Here is a 23,495-nt window from a genome sequence, read left to right as displayed (position 1 = left end):
CTTCAACATCCTTGTGTAAACATTTTTGCTGTACAAAACAGGCTGCAAGGTAATTTAGTCATAGAAGAGAAAAGAACGGGTTGACAGTTTGGCTTACATTTGACCATGCATTTTGTCAGTTCAGCTTTATTTCTCCATTGACCAAGTTCTTGCAGTACTCCTATTTTTTTTTTTTTTTTTTTTTTTTTTTTTTTTTTTTTTTCTGAAGCTAGAAACGGGGAGAGACAGTCAGACTCCCGCATGTGCCCCACCGGGATCCACCCGGCACGCCCACCAGAGGGCGATGCTCTGCCCCTCCGGGGCGTCGCTCTGTTGAGACCAGAGCCACTCTAGCGCCTGGGGCAGAGGCCAAGGAGCCATCCCCAGCGCCCGGGCCATCTTTGCTCCAATGGAGCCTCGCTGCTGGAGGGGAAGAGAGAGACAGAGAGGAAGGAGAGGGGGAGGGGTGGAGAAGCAGATGGGCGCTTCTCCTGTGTGCCCTGGCCGGGAATCGAACCCGGGACTTCTGCACGCCAGGCCGACGCTCTACCACTGAGCCAACCGGCCAGGGCTGCAGTACTCCTATATTTATGTCATATAAATCTTAACTCTGGTCGGTTTGTGCAGTGACAAGTAGACATGGCAGTCTTAAAGTAATAAATGATAACAACTACATATAAATACAGATTGCAAAGCCAGATCGCATACTATTCTAGAAAATGATCACATATAGTTTGCAAATCCTTTCAGGAGCACAGTCATCCCTTTCACCCCTCAAAACCAGAAAGTTACAAAGCTCTGGCAAGTATAAAAGAGGCAGGTACTAATTCTCAACCTTTTCCCTGAGCATTATTTATAGATTATTTAGTTGGAAACTGATACCTTTCTTAATGAGGAAAGAAAGTATAGCAAGAAAGAACAAAAGTGCAATGCCAAATGAGAAGATGGATCAACTAAAAAAAAAAAAAAAAGTATAATACTATGAATGAAAGACTGAAGAATTGTTCTTGCCAGGTATTCATGCTGGCTTTTCAAATCCTTTGTGTTCTTCCCGGCTGGGGAACTTAACATCCACAGTGTATTATTATTCAGAATAGTGAGATCCACAGTCAGCTAGGGCTGACATAAACAAAATAACACAAACTAGGTGCTTAAAGAACAGAAATTGATTTTCTTACAGTTCTGGAGGCTGGGAAGTTCAAGATCAAGATATCCACAGGTTTGGTTTCTTCTGAGGCCTCTATCCTAGGCTGTTTCCTCACTATGCCCTGAAATGGTTGTCCCTCTGTTGTATTAGTATCTTAATCTCCTCTTTTTATAAGGATGTCAGCCTTAATGGAATTAGGACACATTTGTGTGACTTTATTTTACCTTAATTACCTCTTTTTTTTTTTTTTTTTTTTACAGAGACAGAGAATCAGAGAGAGGGATAGATAGGGACAGACAGGAACAGAGAGAGATGAGAAGCATCAATCATCAGTTTTTTCATTGTGACACCTTAGTTGTTCATTGATTGCTCTCTCATATGTGCCTTGACCGTGGGCCTTCAGCAGACTGAGTAACCCCTTGCTCAAGTCAGTGACCTTGGGTCCAAGCTGGTGAGCTTTGCTCAAACCAGATGAACCCACGCTCAAGTTGGCGACCTCAGGGTCTCGAACCTGGGTCTCTGCATCCCAGTCCGATGCTCTATCCACTGCACCACTGCCTGGTCAGGCTACCTTAATTACCTCTTTAAAGGTCCTATCTCCATATCATCACATTCTGAGATACTGAGGGCTAGAACTTCAACATATCAATTTTGAGGGGACATAGTTCAGCCCAATAAAACACAGCAGCAAGTCACAACTCCTAATTTGGTTATTCAGACATTTGTCTCTTATAGCACAGTGATGGACTACTTTGATTCTATTGAATGGGGCTATTCCTGATTCTTTTCTGTTTGATCAAAGTCATCTTGGTTCTTTTTAAAAACTTAAAAATAAATTGAATTGTGGTAAAACACATAAAACATGAAATTTACCATTTAATCATTGTAAATGTATATAGGTCAGTGGTATTAAATATATTCCCATTGTTGTACAACCAATCTTCAGAACTTTTTCATCTTGAAAAACTGAAACACAATACCAATTAACAACTCTCCATACCCTCTTCCCTACCTACCTCTGGCAGCTACCACTCTACCTTATGTTTCTATGAGTTTGACTGCTCTAGATACCTCAAGTAAATGGAGTCATATGGTACTGGCTTTTTTATGATTGGCATATTTTACTTAAATATAATGTTTTCAAGGTTCATCCATTTTGTAGCATGTGTCAGAATTTCCTTCTTTTTAAGGCTAAAAATATTCCATTGTATGTATATGCCAGATTTTGTTTATCCATTTACCTGCCAGTAAACATTTGGGTTTCTTCCACCTTTTGGCTATTGTAAGTAATGTTGCTATGAATATGGATGTACAAATATCTCTTTGAAACTCTGCTTTCAGTTCTTTTGAATATATGCCCAGAAGTAAAATTGCTGAGTTATATGGTAATTCTATTTTTGGTTTTTTGAGGAACTGCTACATTTTTCCTTAGAAACATCTCAGCATTTTTTTATTATGGATTTAATCCTTGACTGTTTCTATTGAGAGAAACTCTTCCTGGCTCTTCTCTGTTTGAGTGAGAATTTTCTTGAGTGGAAGTCACCTTGGGTGTGTGTATATGTGTTTTATTTTGTGAGGATTCAGTGACTCTTTCTGTTGAGTAAAATTCTTCCTGGCTCTTTCCTGTTGAGTGGCAATCCTCCTAGATCTTTTGAGAGGTCTCTTGTTTATTTGAATACAATCTAATTCCATGAGTAATTCTCACTCCATCAGGCTCTCCTTTCCTGACTGTATGCTCCATCACTATGGCACTATTATCTTCAAAAATGTTGAAATTTTACAAAGGATAGTTTGGAGCTACAGTGTCCTTTCTCTGGAGTTCTTGGGGTCTCCACAGGTGGGTTCATCTATGGGAAGCTCCTTGTATCCTAAGTATCAAAACTCCCTTTAAATGATAATCTATTTATTTCTCTTGATATGAAGAAACTGAAAAGTGTGTTTCTCAGTCTTAGTTTTACCAGGCCATTCAGGAATCTCAACCTACTTTACCTGAAGCTACTTAACCTCTCAAGGATCTAATTGTCCTCCTCAACCATTACTCCCTCATCCATTCCAACCTCAAAGACATTCATACCTCCCTCTTTTTTCCTCTCATCCATCTGCAACTCCAAACTCCTTCCTCTCTCCCTGTCTCCCAGGGCCTGACTCTCCTTGTATCTCCCCACCCTTCCCCAAACCTGTTCCTACTTTGCTGGCTCTCCAGTTTTCTACAGTTACTCAAGACCCTGGCCCTCCTTCTCTGGTACGTGGACCTCACAGAAGGAAAATTAAAGGGCCTCAATTATCCCTCTGCAAGTCATTTTTAAATATTGGTCTCAACCTATCTTATATGATAAAGAACTTCCATGAACCATGAAAAAACAAAACAAAAATTTTACACAATTCAGATTAGTTTTAGAGGCATATTCTCCAGGAATTTTTTACCTTTATCAATTAGTCAATTTTTTTTTGTGGGTCCTGGAGATGCCTCCTTATGGTTTGAAAAGGCCAATGAAGACTCATAATTAAATAAAAATAACCTAGGTCAATCATACAGCTAAGGAGAATGAAGAATAATTCTTAGATTCCATTCCTACAGCCTAACAATTTAAAATGGACTGGCCAAAGATTCAAGTGTACAGATAATAAAGAGACAAATCAGTCTCTTATGATAGGCATATCTACCACGTTATTAGAAAACATCTAGAAGAATTATCTAGGCCTAACTCTAATGATTGCATAGTGCCCCGTTTAGTTACCAGCTTTGTTAATGAGCTCTGCAGAACTTTGAAACGCTATTCAAAAACATCAATGTTAATTGGTAGAATGCTCCTTTTTCTGACATCCATGGACAGGCTGATAAATTTATTTATTTTTTTATTTATTCATTTTTAGAGAGGAGAGAGAGAGAGGGAGAGAGAGGAGAGACAGAGAGAGAGAAGGGGGGAGGAGCAGGAAGCATCAACTCCCATATGTGCCTTGACCAGGCAAGCCCAGGGTTTCGAACTGGCGACCTCAGCATTTCTAGGTCGACGCTTTATCTACTGCACCACCACAGGTCAGGCCCAGGCTGAAAAATTTAAATTCACATAATGCAAGCTCACGGCTCTTCAACTTAAACCGGTTGAATAAAATTGAAGGTTGGAAAGGACCACCATACATATATGAATATAAAAATATATTCTAAAAATATGTGTAAATTACATTGATATATTTTGTATATGTATATAGTCTAAATATATATATAGCTTATATACATATATTTACATGTATAGATATATAAATATTTAGGCTATATTAAATATTCAAGAGAGGAATTTCTAAATTTATTCATTTGCCTTTCAATGTTTTCAAAGAATGCCTTCACTTAGCTGTCTTTCCACCCTGAAAAAGTTCTGAGTTAGGTGAAACAAAGGCAATTATGTTGTGTTGGTCCTTCAGGGAACTCCCCAGCCAATCGGAGCAGACAAACACAATTCCCTGGGGAAAAGGTTCCCTCTCCTCTTTCTGGCACCAGGTACACTGGGCACACTCTTGTCTAGGAGATCTGCAGCTGTGCTGGGGAAGTGGGCACGGCAAGGCTAAGCTAAGCTAAAATATTATAAACTCTCTTACTGGTCTAAGTCATTTTTTTCGTGATTCAGGTTTCTCTTGGTTGCTATAAATTTTTGGGAAGGTATGGATCCGGGTGCTCCCTACTTCACTGTTTTGACTAACATCCAAACTCACCAGTAATTTTTTTAAGTAAAACCAACTGCCCACAAATGTCTTACAATAAAAAACGTGTGCTCTTCAGTGCATAGATGTAATGAGCGAAGCAGTCCCTGACTAATCTCAGCTATGTATTAACATGGCACGGAGCTCAGGCTTTTTGAGCATCAGTCATATTGCAAGCAGTGTGCTAGGAATTTTACATTATTATATCATCACTGATTAGTCTGAGTCATCTGTGGCCTTTGGGCATTTCTGTAAAACAAGCAGGTTAGATGATCTCTGGCATCCTTTCTACCCATCCTTTCTACCTCTAACCCCTTATAACTCTGAAAAGAGCTTGAGTTGTATTTTGCAAAGAACTAGAGTACACTGACCATTAAAAAAGAAAGAAAGAGCCTGATGGCACAGAGGACCCAGGTTTGAAACCCCGAGGTCACCAGCTTGAGTGCGGGGTCACTGGCTTTGAGTGTGGGATCATAGGTATGCCCCCATAGTTGCTGGCTTTAGCCCATAGGTCACTGGCTTAATAAGCTCAAGATCACTGACTTAAGCAAGGTGTCACTCACTCTGCTGAAGCCTCCGGTCAAGGCACATATGAGAAAGCAATCAATGAACAACTAAGGTGTCGCAGCGAGGAATTGATGCTTCTCATCTCTCTCCCTCCTGTCTGTCTGTCTCTTTCTGTCTCGGTCACAAAAAAAGAAAATAAGAAAGGAAGGAAGGAAAGGGAAGGGAAGGGAAGGAAAGAGGGAGGAAGGGAGGAAGGGAGGAAAGAAGGAAGGAAGGAAGGAAGGAAGGAAGGAAGGAAGGAAGGAAGGAAGGAAGGAAGGAAGGAAGGAAGGAAGGAAGGAAAATCAATTGCAAGACATAAATGCAGTGCTGTACCTGTTGCAATACTGATGACTCTGAAGATTAGGTCTGGCTAATGGTAGAAGCAGGTAACTGGGAAATGAGACAATTGGAAGGAAGGAATCCAAAAAGAAAAATTAAATTCCTGTTTTTAAAACATTTTCTTTCCGTTTGCTTTGCAGAGCAGATAACATGTCCTGGGTACTGAGGATTGGAGTTTAGAGAATGGGGAGAAGGTGGGAGAGGGAAGTTATATAATGAGTCATGTATTCCTGCATGCAAAGTAACCAAGTCTTTTTTTTTTTTTTTTGTATTTTTCTGAAGTTGGAAACGGGGAGGCAGTCAGACAGACTCCCGCATGCGCCCGACCGGGATCCACCTGGCACGTCCACCAGGGGGCGATGCTATGCCAAGGAGCCATGCCCAGCGCCCAGGCAAACTTTGCTCCAATGGAGCCTTGGCTGTGGGAGGGGAAGAGAGAGACAGAGAGGAAGGAGAGGGGGAGGGGTGGAGAAGCAGCTGGGCGCCTCTCCTGTGTGCCCTGGCCAGGAATCGAACCTGGGACTCCTGCACGCCAGGCTGATGATCTACCACTGAGCCAACCGGCCAGGGCCCAAAGTAACCAAGTCTTGGACAAGAATCAACTTTGTTTTCCTTGATCTCAAGAAGAATTCTGGGTTGTTACTCAAGTTTTATTTCAAAGATTTGAGGCACTTACTACACCATATGCTACATACAGTTGTTTACAATTCTAGGTATTTTTATTGTTGAGGTCTGAAAATTTGAATAAAGAAATCTCATCGTAGTAGCAGCATTCATCTATGCAATCGCTCATTCACACACTCACTCAACAAATATTTTTTGAGGTAAAGAAGCAGCTGTTTTAGAAAATGTGGTTGCAGGTACAGGGAGCCCTCACTTCTACGGGGCTTTTCCCAGTCCTCTTTGTGGGAGCAGGTTGCCCAATGTGCATACACTAGCCTCTTATTGTTTTCTTATACTTGAATTCTTATCTTGGTAACTTTCTTAGTACCTTTGTTCCTCTGTGATTGATGACAAGAGTCTATATAACTAAAAAAAATGCTTACTGGAGCCTAGGATATACAGGGTGGGGCAAAAGTAGGTTTACAGTTGTTCATATGGAAAATAATACAATAATTAGTAAATAATAATATAAGAATAAACTGTGGGCAAAGGAACTGAATAGACTCTTCTCCAAAGAGGACATACAGATGGCCAATAGGCATATGAAAAAATGTTCAATGTCACTAATCATCAGAGAAATGCAAATTAAAACCATAATGAGATACCACCTCACACCTGTTAGAATGGCGCTCATCAACAAATCAACACACAACGAGTGCTGGCGAGGATGTGGAGAAAAGGGAACCCTCCTGCACTGCTGGTAGGAATGCAGACTGGTGCAGCCACTGTGGAAAACAGTATGGGGTTTCCTCAAAATATTAAAACAGGAATTGCCTTTTGACTCAGTTATCTCACTTTTAGAAATATATCCTAAGAATCCCAAATCACTGACTCAGAAGAAGATATGAATCTCTATGTTTATTGTAGCATTGTTTACAATATCCAAGATCTAGAAACAGCCCAAGTGTCTGACAGTAGCTGAGTGGTTAAAAAAAGCAGTGGTACATATACACACTGGAATACTGCATGCCATGAAAAAGAAGGAAAACTTACCTTTTGCAATGGCATGGATGGACCTGGAGATGATTATGCTAAGTAAAATAATCCAGGCAGAGAAAGACAAATATCATTTGATTGATCTCACTTATATGTAGAATCTAATGAACAAAGTGAACTGAGGAATAGAATAGAGGCAGAGGCGGGGTCACTGGGACAGCTGTCAGAGGGACGGGGGATGAGAGGATGGGATCAGAGAAGGTAAAGGGAAATTATATATACATAACACAGAGATACAGATAACAGGACAGCAAACCCTAGAGGGAAGGGGAGGAGGGAGGTAGGGCTAAGGGGGCAGAGGGGGTGTAGTATAATGGGGATATGTGGTTGGGGGGTGAGGGAGTTATATTGAGTGAGACACTTGAATCCATGTTAACACAATAAATTAAAAAACTTAATAAAAAATTTTAAAAAAAGAATAAACTGTGCTTCATGTACTCACAACTGTAAACCTACATTTGCCCCATCTGTATCTGCCAGTTGCCAGGAATATAGCTATAAATAACAAAGGCTTTTCTACTGAAGAATGCATAGTATAGCACAGGGACAGAAACGTAAGCTTACAGTTAAATGGGATATATGTTATTCCACATAGGGAAATGTATTTTTTTTCCACATAGAGAAATGTATTGAATGTTATAACAAACTAAAATTCTTTCTTCCTAAAGAAATAATCAATCTGAAAGAAAGGTTCCAATCAATGAGATGTTCAGGAAATAGATTAAGGGAGGAAACAGGCCTCATGTTTCACTAGGTTTTTGATGGGACAATTTGTCACTTCTGAAGTACAGAAGAAGTAGGAGCACAAGTTTTAGAGTCAAAAACCCTGAAATGGAATTCTGACTCACTCTTCGTAGCTACAGGATCTTTAGTAAGTGAATTAATCTCTTTAAGCCTGTGCTTCCTTATCTGTGAAGTAGAAACAGTGATTCTTAATTTGCAGGACTTTTTGCAAAGGTTAAATGAAATGAGATAGTTAATGCATTTAGTAGAGAGCTTCCCACCCAGTTGTTTCATAAATGGCGACTGTTATTTCTCTTCAGACTTAGAAGAGGACTTTGCATGGACTGCTTTGCATGGACCACCTCTCGCCTGTTTTTCCCAGTTAGGAAATATTGAGCTAAAACAACATGACTCTTACCTGTATAACTGGCTGTATGGACATGTCTTTTAACTCTAAACCACATTTTGAGGTGTCTAATCAAGCAGGTGGACATAGACCTGTTAACTACATTAAGATAGGGCTAACCAGAAAGTATGGGAGTATGAAACTGGATGTGTCCATTTGGTGAAAGAGTAATAGGTTGAGAAGTGAGAAAAATTGGCCAGAGAACAGATTAAATGGAAGCCATAAGAAGAAGTCTAGACAGGGAGGCGGCCTTTGATATCCAAGAACAGATTAACAAACAACAGGTGATATTAATAGTTAGGGTGTATATTTGACTTCAAAGAGATCCATCCAGGGGAACTGGTTGTTCAGCCATGTGGGCAGATAGAAAGCTCTTAGATACAGGGACTTAGGAGCAGGCAATATTCTGAGATCCAGGCAGGGGGACCATGATATGAGTCTGGGGTGCAGGGACTAATTCAGTCTGAGTAGGGATCTGGGGATTCAGAAGAATGATCTAGATAATTGGGTTACCACACAGATTATGAACCAGGATTTCAAACATAAAAGAACCAAAGCAGTAAAAATACTGAAATTGAAGCTTGATGCAGGATTTCTCAACTTCAGCACTTTTGACATTTTGGATTGGACAGTTCATTTTTAGGAGGGCTTCCCTGTGAATTGTAAAATGTATAGCATTAGCCCTGGCCTCTACCCACTAGATGCCATCAGTATTCTCTCCCCAAGTTGTGACAATCTAAAATATCTTCAGACATTGCCAAATGTCCCAGTGTGGGGAGGGTAGAGAAGATGGGGGGGGGTGTATTGCCACAGTTGAGAACTGCTGGACTAAAGTATGTCCAGAGACAGAATACTACTTCAACAGTGGAGGCTGGGATAAGAGGTTCTCAGGGATGAGTGGATCTAAAGGGGGTTATGAATGATTGTGGCCCAGTAAGACAGTGTATTGAGCATTCTGTCCATATTCTTGTCCCTTTTTTCTTTTCTTTGTAGCCTGTCCTGCCTTCTCTGCAGAGTGCTTTTTGCCTCCTGAAGACTGCCTTTGGGGTTCTAGAATTTCTTTGCCTTCATATTCAGAGAGCCAAAGGACCTTGGCCAATGGCTGATGTGTGTGAGTTAGCTCCCTTGCCTAGAAGGTTCTCTAATGTTCCCCTGATCTCCCTAAGGTTTTGCCTAATTGGCTTCTTCCCTGCTTCCTCCAATCTCTACTGATTTCTCCTGGAAATCCATTCTTAATAAATTACTTGCATATAAATCTTTCTTTAGGGCCTGCTCCCAGGGAAGCCAATTTATACAGCCACTAAGGCTGGATTAAAGGACAGAGAAATAGTCCAGGAGAGCAATTCAGAAAGAAGACTATGAATAATAAGTTCGGCTCAAAGTGCCCATCAGGTGGTTTCTGGTGTGGACATGGAAGTAAGAGAAGTGATTTAAAAGAGCTGCAATGAGTAGACACAGGGTCACGGTCTCCACTGATTGTTCATCACTAGGATGGGGTCACTAGGCATCATGGTTAGGCCTGATGTCAGCTGTGGCATCGCCCCGTGCAGTCTTGGTTTCAGGAACAAGGTTGTAAACAAGAATAAGGTACAATGTCTTAAGGTAGTTTAAAAATTAAAGAACTGTTAGAAGAAACACCTCTAAAATAATTTGTTATTAATACTAAATATGTCCAAAGAACTCATCACAACCACAGGATGAAGGAGTCTGTAATTCTCTGGGCTCTGAACATGCTGCAGAATTTCAATCTCTACCTCTGTAATGTAGAAAGAACCTGGCAAACCTGGTACCGCTCCTCCTCCCTTTGCTGGGTAAAGCATTCTGGGAGCTGCTAGGAGTAGAGGACCTCTGTCAGGGGTGACTGTTGCTTCTGCTTCTTCATAGCAGAACTATTTCTGTAGTGTATGAACTCCAATAGCTGATTGATACCATGAATTAGGAAAGGACCAGCCAAGAGAAACTTTGTAGTAAAGATGGCTATCTTGCTATCTGTTTCTTCTTTGTTACTTCACTGTAACTACCATTCCACACAACACAAAACAAATTGTTGTACCACATACAGCAATCATTTTTACATTCTGGCAGTTATAATAAAGACAGAAAATTTAATGTTTACAAAATAATTTAGGAGAATAGCTATAAAAACATATAAGCAACTTATTCTTACATCTAGGAACACAGTGTTTGAAATAGTAAATTATATAGGCTCTATTCCTAATTTGTCTTATGTAATTATTTCTTTCTTTTTTTGTGTGACAGAAACAGAGAGAGGGACAGACAGACAGGAAGGGAGAGAGATGAGAAGCATCAATTCTTTGTTGCAGCTCCTTAGTCTCCTTAGTTGTTCATTGATTGCTTTCTCATATGTGCCTTGAGTGGGGGGCTACAGCAGAGCGAGTGACACCTTGCTCAAGCCAGTGACCATGGGGTCATGTCTATGATCATATCCATGCTCAAGCCAGCAATCCTGTGTTCAAGCTGGTGAGCCTTTCTCAAACCAGATGAGTCCGCGCTCAAGCTGGCGACCTCGGGGTTTTGTACCTGAGTCCTCCACATCCCAGTCCGTCCCTCTATCCACTGTGCCACCGCCTGGTCAGGCATTATGTAATCATTTCTTTATTCCATGAAGAAATCTTTAGTCATTATGTAATTTAGACCAGTCAATAAGTTATAATTTTAAATTCTGAATATTGATGCTTTAGGGAAGGCGTCCCCAAACTACAGCCCGCGGGCTGCATGCAGCCCCCTGAGGCCATTTATCTGGACCTTACCGCACTTCCCGAAGGAGCACCTCTTTCATTGGTGGTCAGTGAGAGGAGCACTGTATGTGGCAGCCCTCCAACGGCCTGAGGGACAGTGAACTGGCCCCCTGTGTAAAATGTTTGGGGACCCCTGCTTTAGGGATTCTTTGAAAACATGTTTTAAGAAATATACTTAGAGAGCATGTACCAAGGGGCATTGGGTTTCTGTTTTTGTTTTCTTTCTTATTGCTGTCTTATTTATTTTTCTTTTTTATTGAATTTATTGCAGTGACAATGGTTAATAAAGTTATACAGGTCTCAGGTGCACAATTCTACAATACATCATCTATATATTACATTGTGTGCTCACCACCCCAAGTCAAGTACCCTCTATCATAATCTATCCCCAACCCTCCTTGATTTCTCCTCACCCACATTTCCTCCTGCAATCCTCACACTGTTGTCTGTGTGTATAGGTTTTTTTCTTTGCTTAATCCCTTCACCTTTTTCAACCAACTGCCAACTCCCATCTTTTCTGAGAGTTGTCAATCTGTCCTCCATATCTATGAGTTTGTGTCTATTTTGCTTGTTAGTTCACTTTGTTCATTAGGTTCCATATAAAAGTGAAATCATATTGTACTCGTCTTTCTCTGACTTATTTCACTTAGCATAATAATCTCCAGGTCCATCCATGCTGTAAGATTTCCTTCTTTTTAATGGCTGAGTAGTATTCCATTGTGTAAATGTACCACAGCTTTTTAAGCCACTTGATAAGCGTGTGGGCTGCTTCATCTCCTACCTTTTCCTTGGTTCAGATTTTTGCACTGCTTGTCTCTGCTTCCTACTCAGTAGCTGTGATATGTCTTGGGCAAAAGCATACTGACTTGAATTTTTGGAGAAGCATAGATGACTTTTATGTTTATCTTTGCCTCATATGTGCACTGCTCACAAAAATTAGGGGATATTTCTTATCCAGTTTGACATACTTCTGTTCACCCCCACCAATATGTCACTTGCTACTCAATCACAATGAGTTTGCACCTCGTTTGCATAATTGAACTTTTCTTGAATCCTCGTTTGCTTTTCTGATGTTCTTATTTAATAAAAAAAATCAAATGCTTCTTTTTTTATTGCTTCATATTCATTTTGAAATATCCCCTAATATTTGTGAGCAGTATATTTGGCACTTCAGACTTAATGAAGGCTTTTATATTGATTCCTTATTTGAGTACCAAAACTCTGCGTTTAGTAGGGTAGACATTCATTCAACCAATATTTATTGATCGTCTACTATGTGCCAAGCGCTATTTAAGGCACTCAAAATACAGCAGGAAACAAAACAAAACAAGAAATCCCACCTGACCAGGCAGTGGCGCAGTGGATAGAGCATCAGCGCCGGGACACTCAAGACCCAGGTTTGAAACCGGAAGTCACAGGCTTGAACACAGTCTCACCAGCTTGAACGCTAAACCCGCCTGCCGCTGCTTGACTAAGGCAATGAACAACTAAGGGGCCACAACTATGATTTGATGCTTCTCATCTCTCTCCCTTCCTGTTTATCTCTCTCAAAAAGAAAAATACCAACGCTTCTGAACGTTCACCTGAGCGGCAGGCAGAAGACAGGCGGTGAAGAGGGAGGGTCTTGTGGTGAACCAAGAAGTTTGACTTTTACTTTGGGTGAAAAGGAAAGCCAGCGGAGGGTCTATAAAGTTTTATCATTCATTTTACAAATTAGGGAAATAAATGGCTCCTCCGCAGTAAGTGCGCCTCTATGGAGGAATTGCAGTTTTGCTGCTCATGGGGGTAAAAATTTCGAGGAGGTAGGTGTGGATTTGGGGCCAATAGCCCAGAGATCCGACAGGGCAGAAATGTAAAGGGACACGATAAATGAAGATTAATCCGAAAAGAAGCAAACTGTTTACACTGAAATACAATTTGACACAAATATACTCAAACAGATACGCCATGGAATACCGGTGGTCTATTTAGACATTTGTCACCAACCTTGGCGAGGCAAACGGAACGCTACGCCTTCGCCCAGAATGGAGCCTGCCCCGCGTGTGACCACGCCCCTGACCACGCCCCTCCTGGAGCTCGCCAGCCCGGGTTGGCCACGGCGGGGGCGGGGGCCTTGGTGCCCGGAAGTGCGGCTGACGTGTCGCGGCCGCGCTCGGAATTGTGGGCGACTGGGCTAATGGCGTCTGAGTGTCCGTGGGGTTTGATGAGCCAGCGCTGAAGTTTCTGGCCAGATTGGTTTGTGACAACCGGTGTAGTAGGGCCCCGCAGCAGCAGGAGAGACCTGCCCGCAGAGTGGGCTCCTCCGCCGGAGCTGGCGGGCCCTAGCGAGGCGAGGTCACTGTGGGGGCGCCGCGGAGAGGAGCCGTGGGAGTCGCGAGGAGCCTGCGGGGGGCCATCGGGCTCGCTCCGAGTTGGCAGCTCAGGCCCAGTGGAGTCCCCGCGGAGCCCAAGAGGCGGGCAGCGGAAGGGCCGGAGGTGCCTGGAGGGAGCTGCCTGCCGCCCCAAGGTACTGACAGTGCCGGAGTTCGTTTGCGCCGCTCAGAAATTGGCTCGGAGCCTGGTGGATCATGTCCGGCACCCACAGCCCCGAGGCGGTGAAGAAGCTGCTGGAGAATATGCAGAGCGACTTGAGGGCCTTGTCCCTGGAATGCAAGAAGAAATTCCCACCTGTCAAGGAGGTGAGCTTCGGGCGGCATCGGGAGAAGGCACAGCGAGCTTTCCTGTTCTGTTAGACCCAGTCCCTCACAGACCGTGCTCCAGCCCGGTCTAAATTGCACTGGGCCTTCGCCTGTCCAGATTTGCGGGTCGGCGGGTTCCGCAAACACTCTTGGTAGTTTTCATTGGAGAAGTTTGAGGCGCTTTGATTTTGTCCACTGTCCTGTTCTCCGGCTTTACGAGTGAAGTTCGCTGTGTGAACCGATTCAGCCCTTTTCTGGCCTCGCCTTTTCTGGACTTTTTCAAACTCGGAAAAGCCAAGCCAGAATGGAAAAATTTATGTTTTTTGCTTCTAAAAGCTGATATTCATCGTGTGATGAATGAAATCTGTGCTCCTTACCTTTATAGTATGTATCACTCAATTGGAAGTACCTTTCCTTGTCAGGTTGTCACGCAGTTTAACTCGATGTCAGTTCGTGAAGTATTATTAAATTATCCAGAGACACCTACATAACTTGAGGTTTTTACCATGTTAAACCTTGTTATGAGCTAATCTTTAGTGAGACGTGCTAGGAATACATCTTAACCTCTTTCAGCTTCAGTTTTATTTCAGATGTAAAATAGAGTGAAAAGATGGGTTTATTAGATTATGATGGGAAAGTTGTCAGCAATAAGGGTATTATTACTAAAGAGGCTCAAGTTAATAATATGTACAAATTAAACTCCAAATATTTCCTGAATTGAAATTTTAACGTTTGGCCATTATTGGCTTTCTCTCTTAAGGTGCCATTTACTTTCTCTTAAACTTTTAAAAATAAACGCTGCTCAATTTTTCCCCCTCATTTCTGAAATAAGATATTTCAGTGATATTTTTGTCAAAACAATTATTTTATTTTTAATTCTACTTAATGTGGTATGGGATACCTGTAATTTCATTTACTAACTGCCCTAAGTACTCACTAAGGAATTTTTAAATATTTTCATAATTATTTAAATGTTTTGCCTTTATTATTGTAAAGATTCTGTAGTTAGAATTTTCCACAAGGAATTTTTAAATATTTTCATAATTATTCAAATGGTTTTGCTTTTATTATTGTAAAGATTCTGTAGTTAGAATTTTCCAAAAATGTTTGGATTTTAGGCTTCCAAGGAACCTTAACTTTTCTGTGTTTTGGTCACATCAGTCTTTAACAAACACCATCTAGTGTTTCTTTAATAAAGTAAGCAAACATTACTTAGATGGAAAGCAAATGTACCACTTTTGGGAAGATGTGTGCATTATTTCAGATATTTTAATTTATTTCAATATTGCTTTTCATTTTCTCAATATCATGTTCTGTTGAAAGTAATAAAAAGTAAATTTAAAAAATAAGCTTTCCAATTGTAAGAGAAATGCTGTTATTTAGAAAATGTCAAATCCTATTATAATTTTTGCAATCACTTATAGAACTGACTATAATTAATATAAAAACTGATTATATTGTAGCCCTCTACTTTGGGAATTTAGTTGCCATTTATTACATTATTTCTGTTGGAAAATGCATCCAGAGTTCCAAACAGGTAACTTACAAAGTTTTAGAACTCAATTCATTTCTCATCTAGGAACTTTCAACAAACACATTTTTTTTAACTTAAACATTGGCTAAAGATATTTAGTAATTGTACCTAGTGTTAGAGATTATGGCAATGATTATATTTCTGCTACTTAATTTTCTTATGTAGTACAAGCTCTGTTGAATTTAATAGCTTTGTCTTACAATGGCACTTCTAAAATGCTTAGGCCCTACTTTAGGAATTGAAAAATGACTTTGACTAAATCATGAGTTTAAAAGAAGAATAAAATAGCCTAATAGTGATATTTTTAGGAGGGATCTTTGATTTTAAAGATATGTTTTGATTGAATTAATTTTTTCCTCGAATTTAATAGCAATGCCAAATTCTGACTTTTGCTATTTAAGGAACTGATAAGTTTTTAGTTATATTTGTTTTTTGGGGGAGAGGAGAAGGGTGTGCTTGATAGGCCTGAAGGCAAAAAGTCTTTCTACGTATAAGAAACATTTCCATCTGTAGACTAATTTGTTAGTTTACATTCTCCCAATATCTTCACACATATTACCTGAAAATGTGTACTTGTTCTGACTACTTATTAGGCTGCTCAAGAACTTAATACAATACAGTGCTAATTGCATATGTTCTTTGGAAGAGACATCTCCTTTCCCGATACTGTTTAAGCAAGGTAGAATGAAGTGAGGCATTCTATATTTAGTCTCTCTCTCTCGCTCTCTCTTTTTTTTTTAGTGAGAGGAGGGGAGATAATGCGACAGACTCTCGCATGCACCCTGACCCAGGAACCCCTATCTAGGGCCAGTGGGTCAGTCCAGCTATTTGTAGTGCCTAAGGGTGGCGTGTGTGGACCAAACAAGCTATCCTTAGCACCTGGGCCTAATGCTCTAACCCAGTGGTAGTCAACCTGGTCCCTACCGCCCACTAGTAGGAGTTCCAGCTTTCATGGTGGGTGGTAGTGGAGCAACCAAAGTATAAATAAAAAGATCGATTTAACTATAGTAAGTTGTTTTATAAAGATTTATTCCGCCAAACTTAGCGAAAATCTGAAAATAAAGTACTTGGTAAGTAATTATTATTATATGCTTTAATTTGCTGTAACTTTGCTTTATAAATTTTATAAAGTAAAGTTACTTCCCTACTTTATAAATCACCATTACTGTGGAACCGGTGGGCGGTCAGAAAATTTTACTACTAACAGATACAAAAGTGGGCGGTAGGTATAAAAAGGTTGACTACCAATAGAACCACTGGCTATGGGAGGGGAAGAGGTAGAGAGAGGGGAGAGAAGCAGACGGTCACTTCTCTTGTGTGCCCTGACCAAGAATCGAACCCAGGACATCCATATGCCAGGCCAATGCTCTATCTACTGAGCCACCAGCCAAGGCCTGTATTTAGTCTTTAAGTTTTTAGAAATATCCACTTTTGGGCCACAGTGCTTGGCTTTTTATATATATGTATGTATGTGTTCACATACTTTTTAAAAAAAAATCCAGTTTATCATTAAATATATATATAAACTGGATTTTTTAAAAAGATTTTAAATTTGGGAGTGGGGGGGAGATGTATTCAGTGGGATACTTGAATCTAGGTAAGCACAATAAATTAAAATCAATAAAAAATTTTAAAAATGATTTTAAATTTGATAAAACGGAAGAAAAGAGTATTTATAAAGGAAAGTTCCCTTATTTACTGGTATTACTTATCTTTAGATTTTCAACATAGTTTTCACCATCTTAATTGTTTTTCTCTATAAATCTATCGTTTGCATATTAAATAGTTTTTATAGTGGCTATAATTGTATTCTGTTTTATAATAAGGAGAGTAGAAAACAGCAATACATTCCTTTTTTATTTCTGATTATTTTTATTAATACTTAAATATAAATCTTCATACTTCAGCAGTGTAACTTTTTTGGCACAAGTATACTAGCTAATTTGTTTTGGGCTATTTACGAAAAAAATATTTTTCTTAATTACTTTAAAGCTTTATAAAATTACTTCTACGTAATGGATAGTCAGTGACCTTCAGAGGCAGTAATCTCTGAAACTTTATGTATTTAATGAATAACAACTTCTTGGTCATTTCCTGTTTGTAGGCACCACCCTGTGGAAACAGATGAAGGAGATCTAATGAGCGTGGAAACTGGTCAATTTGTAATTCTTGAGCTGAGTTTTTATCAGATGAGTAGAAGGTAGCCAATAGAAGAAAGTGGTGGTGATGGAGGGGATCATTCTAGGCAGAGGAAACAGCACGTTTCTATTTTGTGTAAAATAAAATTTATGCTGAAAGTGATTGGGAGCCATTAAAGTTTTTTAAGAGATGGAGTATATGATCAAATTCATATACTGCTCATAAAAATTAGGGGACATTTTATTACTTCATATTCATTTTGAAATATCCCGTAATTTTTGTGAGCAGTATATTTAGTAACATTACCGTAACACTATTGGTAGGTAGAATTATAGCAGATTGAGAATGAGGCAGAGAGCTGATTTTAAAAAGTGATGATTGCTTGCATTGAGGTAGCAGTAGAGGTAGACAGGAAGTTGCTTACATTGTGGTGGACATGGGTGAAAGAGGAATATGGATTAAAAAGAGATTTACCAGGTATAGTTACCAGGGCATATATATAGAGAGAAATCTATGATGCTTCTTAAGTTTCTTTCTTGGGAAATTGAGTGGACCAATAAGAGAAGAGATATAGGAGGAATTGTTTTGGAGGAAAATGAGTAGTCACGAATATATATATTAAGATTTATGTGGTGACATCCAAGTGGAACTGACCAGTAGATATTTGAAAATGATGGTTTGTTACTTAAGAGGAAGAAGTATAAGTTACTTCAGATTTATAAGTATCAGTTTATACATGATAGTTGAAGCCCTAGGGGTAGATAAGATGGGTCAGGAAGAGTAGGGAAGTTAGGCATCAAGGCTAAAGAAGGAACTTTGGGAAACAAAAGCATTAATGTGAAAGAAGCAGCTAGGCAGACTAAGGTTAAGGAAATGGGAGAGAAAGGGAATACTTGCTAGAGCAAAGTCCTTGAGAAAGCTGTAGTTGTAGGGGCATAAGTATATGAACTGGCTTTCAGTCTGAGATGGGACACTTTCTCTTCTGACAGAGGAAGAGAAAAGGAAAAAATGGGGTATAGTGGAGACAGGAAGTTGTGGACAGTTTGACCTATGAGTTCTGTTTTCTTGGTAAGATAGGGAAACAAACCTGTTCCTGTGATTAATTAGTGATTACAAAAGTGATGGGTAGGAAGTTTAAGAGAAGCAGTGGATCACTTTGGAGAAGTGAAGGAGAAATTGGTTGGAACACTTAACAGTCTTGGCAGGGAAGGTGGTTGAATGATGATGGATTGTAAGATTTAGGGTGGATTCCCCAAAAAGGAAATCCAACAGAATTTTGTTTGATTGAAAGAAGATGGAAGGAAGGGTTAAGGGACTAGTTGTACCAATTTAATCAAAGATTAGTATAGTTGGGCAATGAGAAAGCTAAAAGGATAAAGGTTGGGACAGTTAGTGTGAGGATATTGGATTATAGAGTACCAAGTAGTACTGCACTAGAGGATGGTGAGGTCCAGGCAGTGGGTGGTAGAAGAGCAAAGGGAATGAAGGGCATTTGAGTTGAGATGGCTAGGATTAGGGTTTTGGATTGATTTTTTTAATGAAGTGGACTTGGTAAGGATATAAGTATAAGTAGTCTTCCTAAGCCAGGTACTTCAACTTTCCCCTTATCCATTCAGGTCTGATAAAAGTTGGATGGCAGGGATTTCTGCCTTAAAAAAGATCCTGTGAATAGAGTTCCTCAGTGTCCAGTGTTAGCTAGTTCAGGGGAATGTTTGGTGAAAAAGATGCCTTCTACTTACCATGACAGGATCCTCCCTTGTGCCAGCTATTTGGGGACTGAGGCCCAAGTCATTTGGCTCTTCTGGTAGGGAGATCTCATTTTCAGGACCTTATGACAGTGGAGAATGAGGGCTGGGTAAATTTTTTTTCATGGCTATTTTGATTTTATTCATGTTCTTATTTGGAGGAGGAGAAACACGTCCATTATTAACCTGTTTAAATCCCAAAATAAGCCCATTTTACCTATGACAAAATTGAATTCACTCAGTTTATAAATGAGAGAGCAGGGATTAAACCAGAGTTTAAAGCCAGAGATTCAACCCAGACTCTTTGTCCTATTTCTGTTCCTCCATGCTTCCTCTTCAGGCTGAAATTACATTGAACAAAGAGAAAACAAAATTCTCATAGTCAAATTATGTGATTCCCGTTACAACAAGTTACTGGTTCACTTAAGCCAACTTTTGATGACCTGCTTGCTCCTAGGCTATCAGTTCAGAAAGACTGTTTGGTCTTTTCCCACGAGGTATATTCAAAAGATGGTCTCATGGGCCCTGCTTCAATCCAACTGATTCTGCACAACTGTTATTTTCATTTTTGCCTCCTCTTCCAGTTGGTATGCATCCATTCAGTTATACTGATAGACCTGCAATCCATATGTCCTTACCTTCGGTAATTTCTCTCACTTGGTACTTTAGCTTAAACATTTTCCATGTATACAAGCCATTATAATTATTACTTCAATGAAAGCATTATTTTTCATCACAGTCCATCATCATAATTTATTTAACAACTTTCAGACTGCTTCTATTTTTTTCTTGCTGTTATTGATAATGTTGCTAGTTAACATCTTGACACACAGCTTTTCTTTTCCTTATGAGTTCTGACTAATTGACTCAAAGGGAAAACCGCCCTTGTGTATTTTGAAAGTAACTGCTGGAATCTGTGATGCCGTCTTTACATTCTCGAAATATGGTTGTGTATAAGCTGCAGAATTCCCCCTTGTTGCCAGCAAGAGAGGAAGGTTTGGGGCACAAATATTATCAGGCTGTTGCTTTTGAAGAGACCTATGAAAACTGTCCAGTGGCGTTTGGGAAAGTCATTTATTTTGTCCTTTTTTCTTTTCTTTTAAAGGTTATATTACAGGGCCTTGAGGGCACAGTGGCTCACTTTTATGTGGATAATTAGGTCCTTATAATGCAAAATCGTGAGGTAAGACAGAGAGACCCTCCTCCAATCCCACATCAGTCCCTTAGAAGCTAGTGTTATCATATATAAAAGTACCTTGTAAATAAGTACCCATTCAGCCGGACCAGGTGGTGGTGGCACAGTGGATAGAGCCTCAGACTGGGACGCAGAGGACCCAGGTTCAAAACCCCGAGGTCTGTCTGTCCCTATCTGTCCCTTTCTCTGACTCTGTCACCAAAACAAACAAATAAATAAATACCCATTCAGTTTAAAACTCAATCCCAACACATTGTCTTTCCACTAGGTTAAAGAGAGAACCATTTCTATTTAAATGCAGTACATCAGACATAGCAAATATGACACTCCAAGTCAGGAAGGGTTATGAACAATTTCAACTACACTTAGAAATATCATTTTTTAAGGTATCTTAATATGGTTTTATTTTTCAATTCTCAGTATAAATGATGTTAAACATCACATATATGTGATAGCCAGAAATATCATCTTTATTAAGTTTATTGGAGTGACATTGGTTAACAAAACCATACAGATTTCAAATGAGGATTGGATAATGTTTACATGCTTAATTGGGAGCTGTTTTGGTTTAATATTTTATAGTGTACTATGGCTTTTTTTCTGTTGATGTTGGTCAGAGAAATTTGTTACAACAAATTGTGTTCTTTCTCTCATAAAGCATAATAAAATACATTCATGTTTTATATACTGAAATAAAATAGTTTTCATATTTATTTAAAAAATATTTGCTAACACTAGACAGAACAGTATGACAAATGTGAAAGGAGTCATTTTGATACTTTCTACATAATGCAATTTTAGACAATTGTATAAGCAGGCAAGTGGCCTTTGTTTTTGACTCTGTTTTTACTTTTTATGCTGCTGTTGGCTTTAATCCAGAAAAAGTACGTTAGATTCCTAAGGTCTTATTAAATTGATTTCCTTCTGATAAATATTTTAGATGTTAACCACAAGAATAATATAATAACTTTTTCTCTAGGACTTCTAGGAAAATTTCGCTCTTTTTTTTTTAATGATTTTATTTATTGATTTTAGAGAGAGGAGAGAATAAGAAAGGCAGGAGGAGGAGCAGGAAACATCAACGCATAGTTACTTCTTGTTTGTGCCTTGACCATGCAGGCCTGGGGCTTTGAACTGGTGACCTTAGGATTCCAGGTCAATGCTCTATCCACTGCTCCACCACGAGTCAGGGTTTTTTATTTTGTTTTGGTTTTTTAAGATTTTATTTATTGATTTTTAGAGAGAGAGAGAAAGGAGGGGGTGGAAGAGCAGGAAGCAATTGCTTCTCCTATGTGCCTTGACCAGGCAAGCCCAGGGTTTCTAATAGGCAACTTCAGCGTTCCAGGTCTGTGCTTTATCCACTGTGCCCCCACAGGTCAGGCTAATTTTACTATCTTATTACAGTATTCTAAGAGCATTTTACAATGACAGTTTTTTAAAAAGCTTTTGATTAGTCTATACAGTGATTTTCAACCTTTGTTTCTCACGTACTCATAAACTAATTACTAAAGAAAAAGGGGCCCTGACCTCTTCTTCCTTAGTAACTAATTTATTTGTGCCATGAGATGAAAATGGTTGTATTTAGTCAGGGGCACTGACCTTAGTAATTAGTGTGTGTTTGTGCCATGAAAAAAAAAGGTTGAAACTCTATAACATGATTTATGTATTCTTGGAAGTTAGTACTATAACCATGAAATTTATTTTTAAAGTATAAAACATAATTTATTTTTTACTAAGTTGTTTTTTTTTTTGTTTTTTTTTCATTTTTCTGAAGCTGGAAACAGGGAGAGACAGTCAGACAGACTCCCGCATGCGCCCGACCGGGATCCACCCGGCACGCCCACCAGGGGCGATGCTCTGCCCACCAGGGGGCGATGCTCTGCCCATCCTGGGCGTTGCCATGTTGCGACCAGAGCCACTCTAGCGCCTGAGGCAGCGGCCACAGAGCCATCCCCAGCGCCCAGGCCATTTTTGCTCCAGTGGAGCCTTGGCTGCGGGAGGCGAAGAGAGAGACAGAGAGGAAAGCGCGGCAGAGGGGTGGAGAAGCAAATGGGCGCTTCTGTGTGCCCTGGCCGGGAATCGAACCCGGGTCCTCCGCACGCTAGGCCGATGCTCTACCGCTGAGCCAACCGGCCAGAGCTTTACTAAGTTTTTGGCATTTCCAAAACACTGGGTTTTGTTATTACCATTATAATTTAATAAAAGTTGATTAGTTTACAAAGTGTAAGGGATAGAAGGAAATACAGAAGTGAATGTGAAACTGCCTTTATCTTCATGAAGTTAACTTAAGGTTGAGTAAAACATTGTTTTTCCACTATGCTAGGGACTTTGCATTCCCCTAGACTGTACTGCAACATGCCATTCGGTTTTCCATATGAGGAAATTATGGTTCAGCAACTTGCATAAGGTAGTCAGTAAAGTTAGAAAGAACTGGGATGGAATCCATGTACATCCATCTCTAACTCCTTTCCTTTTTTCCATTATATCATGTTGCACATGCCTTTAAAACATACTTGTTTTTCTCATTGTTCCCATTTTATGTCTTGCTTCATAATTTGAATACAAATAGTCATCTTCCCATCTTGGAATGCTGCCATTTTGACTTTTGTAACACTCTACTTTCCTATTTCCTCCCTTTCTTTATGTGTAAGTGTATCCCAGATTCTCAGACCTCTAGTGTCTCCAGGCTGTCCCGGTTGCACTGTCATCTACTTCCATTGCTTCTGGCCTTACCACATGCTGAGGGACTCCTAAATCTACTTCACTAACTTTGCTGCCTTTACTGAGCTTAGACCTTTGTTTCCAGTATTTCTCACATACTTCAAGTAGAACTTCTTGTAATTATTTTCCTTAAAACTTGTCCATTCCTCCCATTTCACTTGTTCTGTTAAAGGTATTTATTGCTGTTGCTCACCTTAGTCATATTTGGCTGTCCTCTCTCCCTCAT

General features: G+C 39.8%; 1 protein-coding gene across 2 annotated transcripts in view; it reads left to right on the top strand.

Annotated features, from left to right (window-relative positions):
• The first annotated feature begins 13,416 nt into the window (after positions 1 to 13,416).
• MON2 (MON2 homolog, regulator of endosome-to-Golgi trafficking) overlaps positions 13,417 to 23,495 on the top strand; it is a 188,946-nt gene continuing 178,867 nt past the window's right edge. For both annotated transcript variants that reach the window (XM_066369320.1, XM_066369319.1), the window contains exon 1: positions 13,417 to 13,935. In XM_066369320.1, coding sequence (XP_066225417.1) covers positions 13,825 to 13,935 — 111 coding nt within the window. In that variant the 5' untranslated portion in view covers positions 13,417 to 13,824. The remainder of the gene's footprint in view (positions 13,936 to 23,495) is intronic.

Source organism: Saccopteryx leptura, chromosome 2 (genome assembly GCF_036850995.1).
Source record: "Saccopteryx leptura isolate mSacLep1 chromosome 2, mSacLep1_pri_phased_curated, whole genome shotgun sequence".
NCBI lineage: Eukaryota > Metazoa > Chordata > Mammalia > Chiroptera > Emballonuridae > Saccopteryx > Saccopteryx leptura.
Note: the sequence above shows the minus strand (reverse complement) of the source record. Positions and strands in the feature narration are given on the sequence as shown.